The sequence below is a fragment of the Ailuropoda melanoleuca genome, chromosome 16, assembly GCF_002007445.2.
Source record: "Ailuropoda melanoleuca isolate Jingjing chromosome 16, ASM200744v2, whole genome shotgun sequence".
Lineage (NCBI taxonomy): Eukaryota > Metazoa > Chordata > Mammalia > Carnivora > Ursidae > Ailuropoda > Ailuropoda melanoleuca.
In genome coordinates, this window is record NC_048233.1 from 45,258,516 (window position 1) to 45,266,466 (window position 7,951).

The window sequence follows — 7,951 nt, forward strand, 5'->3', positions numbered from 1 at the left end:
GGCCGGGATCACGCCCTGAGCCAAAGGCAGACGCTTAACCGCTGTACCACCCAGGCGCCCCAGACCTGTTCTGCTTTCTGCTGGTGAGCCTCGAATGCTTAATTCCTAAATGTCATGGTGCCTAGTCAGGGGCATTTTGCTTCTACTTGCACAGGTCTGCCACAGCAAAATCCACCTCCTCATGCCTGGGAATTTTCAGAGTTTTAGCCCAAAGGGCCCTGATCAGTTCAGCTGAGTACCTTGCCCTGAGCCTAATGCTGGGGGGAGCTCTACTGCTATTTACGGTGACACCTTTGTGTGGCCACTACAGAAACTTCTGTGCCAGGCCACCCCTAATCCAGCACAAGGAGCTCTGGAGGAGTAAGGACTGGGCTTCTGGACTTGCTGCTATTGCTCACAGGCGGGTACTTGTGATGGTTAACTTTTCGTGGCAGCATGGCTAGGCTATCATGCCCAGTCATTTGGTCAAACACCAGTCTGGATGTTGCTGTGAAGGTATTTTTTAGATGTGATTAACATTTAAATCAGTTGACTCTGAGCAAAGTAGACTACCCGTAGACTTCATTTAATCAGCTGAAGGCCTTAAGAGCAGAGACAAAGATTTCCCTAAGAAGAAGGAATTCTCTTCAAGAATGCAACAGAGAAACCCTGCCTGAGTGTCCAGCCTGCTGCTGTCCCAGATTTATACTTATGTCTGCAGTATCAACTCTTACCTGAGTCTCTGACCCGCTGGACTGCCCTGCAGATTTCAGACTTGCCAGCCCCCATTCAGTGAACCAATTCCTTAAAATAAATACCCCCCCGTATGTGTGTGTGTGTGTGTGTGTGTGTGTCCTATTGGTCTGTTTCTCAATAGAACTCTGACTAATATAGTATTTAAGCATTGCATTCTGGGAGTGGGCTGGGGGTACTCTTTGTCCCCCCACCTATATAGGGGGCACCTTGCTTGACCAAGATACTTTCAAATCAGATCAAAGCCCCAGACCAAAGACTGTCAAGACCATTCTCCAGGCCCAGGAAGCCCTAGTAAGGTAGGAATTGGATTGCAAACTGGTGTTCTGGTGTAAAGCCAGGCAGGCAGAAGGGATCCGGAAAGGAAGCTGCCGCCACCACCTGCTCAGCTCACTCGTTCTAGACAACCTGGTCACAGGGCATGGGACAGCAGGCCAACTCCAGAAGTTACCCTCTGATGCGGAGGGAATTTCCACTGTGCCAGGCCAGGCTTCCACTGGCTGTGGGCCTTGGCAGGGCTGAGCCTGACAGTGGCTGGTTATGAAAGCTGGCGGCTGGGGAGCCCTGGAAACAATGAGCCAGCAGGGCTGGATGGGGAGCTTGGTGAGGTTCCCAATGGCATCCACACACCATGGGCTGAGTCCAGGTCAGCTTAACCCAGAATTGCTGCTCTGTGGGTGACAACAGGGAGAAGAGGTGCAGCCAGAATAATGATGTGACCTCTGAGGGTTCTCTCTGAGACTTGGTTTCCTCATCAGGAAAGTAGAGCTAATAATATCTCAAAGCAGCTCAACAAGAATTTAAAAGGGTGACATTTGTGTGGGAGCACCAGGCACACTGCTTGTGCCCAGTACATGTCAGTGTCCCTCCTCTTCTCCAGGAAGGAGGGGGCATCCACCGTGAAGGGTAAACGTGGGCGGGCTCTGGAGCCCTCTGTGAACCTGTGCCTGCATCTTCCTCTGTAAGGTGAGCTCCCTCCCCACAGAATTACTGTGAGGACCCATGCAGAGCACTTTGCAGAGTATGTCTTCAATAAATGCTAGAAAAAGAGGCCTGGGTGACCTCTGCTCTTTGGGAGGACACAGAAACAACTGAGATATGTTTCATTTTCTCTTGTAACATTGCAGGGAGAAAGAGAAGTGAACAGCAACGGTACGATGTGCAAGACGGTGCCAGCCCTGCTCTGGAGAACTGAGTCTGGTCAGCGTGAGTGTTGGCCTCTGGCTAAAGCCTTGGGTTTATGATATCGCACTTTGCCACCTGTCACCAAGGCTTATTAGTCTGAGGCAGTGAGAGGACATGCCTAATGACAGACATAGCCCTGTGTGCAGACCGGGAAGGCCTGAGGCCAATTTCAAAACCATTGTCCATCCCGAGGATGGAGCTAGCCTGGCCAGTCCATTCTCCAGGCTGGAAAGGGAGGCCTGTGGCTCAGGACAGATGGTGTGGATCTCTTTTATCTTGCTCAGCCTACGAGGAAGTGTCTTTTGGTATACAGAACCCATTCTCTTGCCCTTCTTCAATCAATAGATTTAGAAATTCTCCCAGTTTTGAACATGTATTGGGGAGGGGGGCAATTTAGAAGCACATCTGTCTCCTGAGGCGGGTGCATCCTGTTCAAGGACACTCCCTTTCTGATACACAAGGGTGGCCTGGAGCTGAATTGGAGAGGAGGGACTAGTCACTGGGAAAGCGAAGAGGAGAGAGAAGGGGATGGAAAGCAGTGCTCCCAGCTGAGGAAAGGGCTAAGAAACATTCTAGGTACAGGAACAGCTAGTATCTAATTTTAAGTTATATACCTGTTTTTATTTATCCCAAATCAGTGAGATCTGCTAGATGCACAATTCCACGTGTGTGTAAACTAAGAAAAGGGATGAGTTCCACATCTGAGTAAACATGAGTCCACACGGGATTACAGAAATCAGTCATGGAGCGGGGATTCACATCCATATCCTCCAGAGCTTAAGAGACAGGGGATCCCCACTGACCTCAGACAGGTTCCAGGTTTAGTCTGATTCTTATCTCACAGCGCCCAGGTCAAGCAAATCTGCTCAATGTCATATTGAGATAAAGCTTTCAGCAGCCACTCCCTAGCTCGGCTTGGCCTTATTCTGCTCTTGCTCTCTCTAAGGTGAACAGCTATGCCTAGGAACAAAGCCGTTTGTCTCAAACGCCTGAGCCCTGTCTCCACAGATGGAAATTCGACTTGTCCCTTGAAATGTTCCCAGGATTCCAAGGACAGCAGGCCTGGAGCAGGTCACACTAGGCCATCCTTTAGCTGCCTCCTTCCTTGCAACAAAGAGCTTTATTTGGACCTATCCAGACTCACATTGTCTTACAAAGTAACTAGCCCCCAGGAATGTGTGTGAGTTATCTGTGTCTCTCCCTTTGCTTCTCCATCAAATCCTTGCCCACCTCCTCCCAACACACACATTACACCTGACACTCCCAGGCCTGCTGTGGTGTGGAGAGCTGAGTACTTTCTCAGGGGCTGCTCATTTCTCACTTCTGGTTTTCAAATTAAACACACTAGAAGTCCCCAAGGCTGTAAGGATGATAATAGTGAACAGATCTTGAATACCCTGTCTATGACAGGCACTCTGCTGGGCCTTTTGAACAGACTGTCCTACTGCATTCTTATAGTGACCCTATTCAGAGGTGCTGTTATTCCCATTTTCACAGATAAGGAAATTGATGAAATTCAGGTTCTCCTAATTATCTCCATCACTTACTTGGCATCAGACTACATGCTTTCACTTTAATCCTTCCTTTTTTTTTTTTTCAAAATAATTTACTGAATACCTTCCATGTGAGTCAATATGGTAAATACTGTTACTCTTACAATAAACCCGGCTGGAAGAATTAACAGCATCTGGGGTCACTGAGTGCAACGTAGATTTTCCTGATGGTGCCTGAGGAGTGGATCTATGAGGAACTCTGAGTTACAAGTGGTCAATGGTCCATTTTTCATGAGGATTTCCACCCTAGACAAGATTTCTAGAATGTCACACAAATAACATTGGCCAGAAAAGAGAAGTAGAAATAGACTGGACAGCCAGAAAGCCAGCGGCTTCCCAAGGCCGAGGTACTCAGTTCGAGAGAATAAAGAGATCATTCCATTTCAAGGTGTAATTGAGTTTCTTTTTTTAGAGGATCATTATCGTGTACCAAAGCCCAGGCCAGATTTCACTCTTCCCATTACCAATCACCCTCAAGACCCAGTCTGGGTCTGCACCTGTAGTCTTTTCCCCGTGACAGAACACCCAGGCCCCAGTGGAGTTGGTGCCCTTGACAGCTGGGAGGGGCGGTACCAACCAGACAGAACTAGGGATCTCACTCTGCCATGGAGGCTGGCCCAAAAGGGGTAGCAGAATGAGCTAGAATAGCGTCTCAAAGAGTACAGCTCTCTGAAGCTCTGCAGTACTTTCCAGATGCAAAAGGCAGCCATTTCTGGGGCAATGCATGGCCAACGATTTGACCCATCATGAGGTCTGGGTGGGGGTTTGTGACAGGGTCAGCCCTCTGTCTCCACTTCTGATGCAGAGGGACAGCTACACCCTCACATGCTTCAGGCCACTTCAAGATGTTGAAGGATTCATGGCGGCATAAACCCAGATGCCGGAAGGCTGACGATTTTACTATAGCCTCCCTCCTCTGTGTTTCAGCCAATGGATCCCTGACCTCCAAAATCCTAAAAAGAGTCCCTGATGACTGAGCCCCCTCTGTCTCCCTCTCTTTCTCTCATCAGCCAGCAGTTTCTGGATCATTAGCATTCTGGATTACATTAGATTAGAAAGGCATTTCAAACAATTAGAAGTCAAAGCCATGGGCCTGATGGGCCCAGCCCCAGGATGAATTAACCACACTTTTCATCACATCTTGGGTGATCAGTTCGTTAAATGACAAAATTAAGGTTTGTGTCACAGTGAAGTCGGCTCGAGACCCTAGTTTGTGCGGGTTAAGAGCATGGAGTCCCTCTGGGAGACAAACTGAGGGCTTCAGAGGGGAGGGGGGTGGGGGATTGGGCTAGCCCGGTGATGGTGATGGGTATTAAGGAGGGCACAGATTGCATGGAGCACTGGGTGTTATACCCAAACAATGAATCATGGAACACTACATCAAAAACTAAGGATGTGCTGTATGGTGACTAACATAACATAATAAAAAATAAAAAATAAAAAAAAAAGAGCGTGGAGTCCCGAGTCATCTAGAAATAGGTTTTCATCCAGATTCTATTAGTTGTGTGACTTTAAACAAGTCACTACTTAATTTTTCTGCATGTTTCTTCATCTGTGTGATGGTGATGGGAAAAGATTATACCGGGATGTCAGAAACTGGGAAGGGGCTGGGATTTTGCACTGACAACTTAGCCTGTTTTGCATTGTACTTAAAGAAAAATCCAAACTTCCCCCGGGGTTACCGACAGACCCCTGCATGATCAATTTAGCTCTACTCTTTAGCCACGCTGGCCTCCTTTCCATTCTAGAACATGTCTGACTTTTTTCCTGCCTCAGAACTTTTGCTCATGTCGTTCTCTGCCCGGAATAATGCAGATTTTAGGCATGAAAGTGACATCCTCAGAAAGTTTCTTGACCCCCTTATCTAAGTGGCCTCATCCCCTCCCTCACCACACTATTCAGTATTTGCTATCTTTATTTCCTTTCTAGCATTTTGGGGGTCAATAAAGTGGCCAGTTTTCAGGGACCTGCAGAGCCAAGGGAAGGCACAAGATTAAAGACTCCACTTTGAGGGCAGATGGGGCTTTGGTGGGGGGAGTCTTTTTAAAATGCAAACACCCCTGAGAAGGCACGAATTAACAAACTCAATGAATTCCTCTAATGCCCACAGAAGAAGATTCTGGCCTTAGGTGCTTTGAGCATGGAGGGACAGGGATTCAGGAGTATGAAAGAATAGTAGCAAAATACTGCCTCCCTAAAATAATGAATTTGAATTTTTGAGCTACACCCCCATTCCTATACCCCTAAGTCACTGAACCGCAAATATGGAGACCAAGCATTTTTTAATAGTGCTGGGCTTTAACCTACAAATGTGTATTCGTGATACCCTTATATTCATTTTCTTGTGGTTGCTGTAACAAATTATCATCAATTTGTGTGGTGTTTAGGGGACAGTGGAAGCCCCACTGCCTGACTTAAAAGCACAGAAATTTATTTTCCTATGGTTCTGGCGGTTGGAAGTTCAAAATCAGTACCAGTGGGCCAAAATCAAAGGGTTGGCAGAGTCGGGCTTACCCCACAGTCGAGGAGAGAATGTGTTCCTTGCCTCTTCTGGCTTCTGATGGCTGCCAGTAGGCACATGGCTCCAGTCATCAAGGTCAGCATCCTCAGATCTCTCTGTTTCATTTTCACATCACCTTCTCTTCTCAGCTTTTGACACAAGATGGTATCAAATATCTCTCTGTCCCTCTCTCATAAAGGTATGTGTGACTGCGTTTAGTGCCCACCCAGATAATCCAGGATAATCTCCCCATCTCAAGATCCTTTAATGCAATCNATCCAACCTTTTTTTTTTTTTTTTTTTTTTTTTTTTTTGCTATGCAAGGTAATATTCACAGGTTCCAGGAATTAGGACATGGATACCTTGTAAGGGGCCACTTTTCAGCCAACCACACCCTAACCAGTGGAAGACAAAAAAGGAGCAACCCAGGTTATGGCATCCAGGTTTTTTGTTTTTTTGGGTTTTTTTGCTACCAAGGTTATGGCAGAGAGGGAAGGAAGAGAGAAGGTGAGATTAGGAAACAAGAATGTGCTGGAAGTACAGTCAGATGACAGACCTGTGAATTGGAAAGCAGGAGTGGTCTGTGCACAGGGAGGGGATGGAGGACCCACATCTTCCCAGGGTGTTCCCACCTAGGGCTGGCCTCTCAGAGTCCATGCGGGAACCAAGAGGTGGCTTTGGGGGGAGTTTGAAATCTTGGGGCTGGAGAAGCTTGGGGAGAGCCTTATTGGAGAGGAGGGTCAGCTCAGAGGATGGGACACAATGGGCCTCTTACAAAGTCCAGAAAATGGGTCCAATAGAGGCAGCTCACCTTGGGCCTGGATGGAAGACAGACACGGAAAAATTATATTTGTCCTTTCTGCACATTTGACATTGATTATCCTCCTTCTTGAGACTCTCCCTTCTGCTTCCTCTCCTGCCTCTGTAACTGCTCCCTCGGAGTCCCTTTCTTTGGTCCCAGTTGTCCATGGCAATAACCTGTTCCTAATAATCCCACTGTGGGCTCTTCCCACATCTTTGATTCGCTTTCTGCAAAATAAGTAGACTGAGATGGTCAGCGTTAAAAACACTGCATTGGAAGCCCCGCTCCCTGGCTTTCAATTCTGGCCATACCACCTCCTACATGTGGTCTCAGACGAGTGCCTTACAGGCTCTGTCGCTGAGCTTTAGAATCTCCTTGCGTGAAATGAGGACAATCAGGTTGTCTGAAGAACTGAGATAAAGCACGCAGTTAGCTGGCAGCTGGTGAACAATGTCAGCTGTCCTTGTTATTTGTTGCTCTTGTTGCCTGTTTCAACTCTTTACTTGGCTTCTTTGGTGTATCTGAACCCAGTGGAGGGTGCCAGATGGCCACGGTCAGCACAGGGAAGGGCAGAGCCGGAAGTGAGAGGAAGGGGAGAAAAGATGGGTGCCAAGGCTGTCCCTTGGTGGAAAAGACATTTTTCTAGGGTAGCGGCAACTCAGAAAGAAGCTGAGGCTGTGCCCCCAAGACCCAGAGGCAAGAGAGAATGGCACGCCCCGCTCCCCACACTGGCTGCCCTTCGCCCTCATCCATTAGATAGTCATTGCCCTCATGACCTCTGGTCTTCCTGATCTCCTGCCGGAGAAGATGGAGGGGCTCTGAACGATGCTGCACAGAGTGGAAAAACTGGACCTGTGGAGAAAGGTGAAAGGGGCAGGAATTATTTAGCTGGACAGGAGGCAGCGGAGGAGAGATTTAATAACAGTCTTTGAAGATATGAAGGGTTATTATGTAGAAATTGGTGACCAGCTGGCCCCTCTCTGCTCAGAGCACGAGGCCAAAGGAAATGAGTTTACGCTCTGGAGGAGAAGATGCTCAGGTTAGGTATGTATGTATAAATAAATAAACAAAGAAACAAAGAAAGGAATAAAATAAAATAAAATAAAATAAAATAAAATAAAATAAAATAAAATAAAATATAAATAAAATAAAATAAAATAAAATAAATAAAATAAAATA

General features: G+C 47.2%; 1 protein-coding gene across 2 annotated transcripts in view; it reads right to left on the reverse strand.

Annotated features, from left to right (window-relative positions):
• Positions 1–5,507: 5,507 nt before the first annotated feature.
• Positions 5,508–7,951, reverse strand: part of LOC105240219 (collagen alpha-1(I) chain-like) — a 161,349-nt gene continuing 158,905 nt past the window's right edge. Inside the window, exons 3-4 of one of the 2 annotated variants that reach the window (XR_004621355.1) lie at positions 6,782–7,624; positions 5,508–6,119 (exon numbers count right to left, since the gene is read on the reverse strand). Coding sequence is in view for 1 of the 2 variants with exons in the window: in XM_034645710.1 (XP_034501601.1) it covers positions 7,415–7,624 (210 nt within the window). In the remaining variant the exon portion in view is untranslated. Of the gene's footprint in view, positions 6,120–6,350; positions 7,625–7,951 lie in introns of those variants that run through there. The other variant, XM_034645710.1, reaches the window with a different exon arrangement.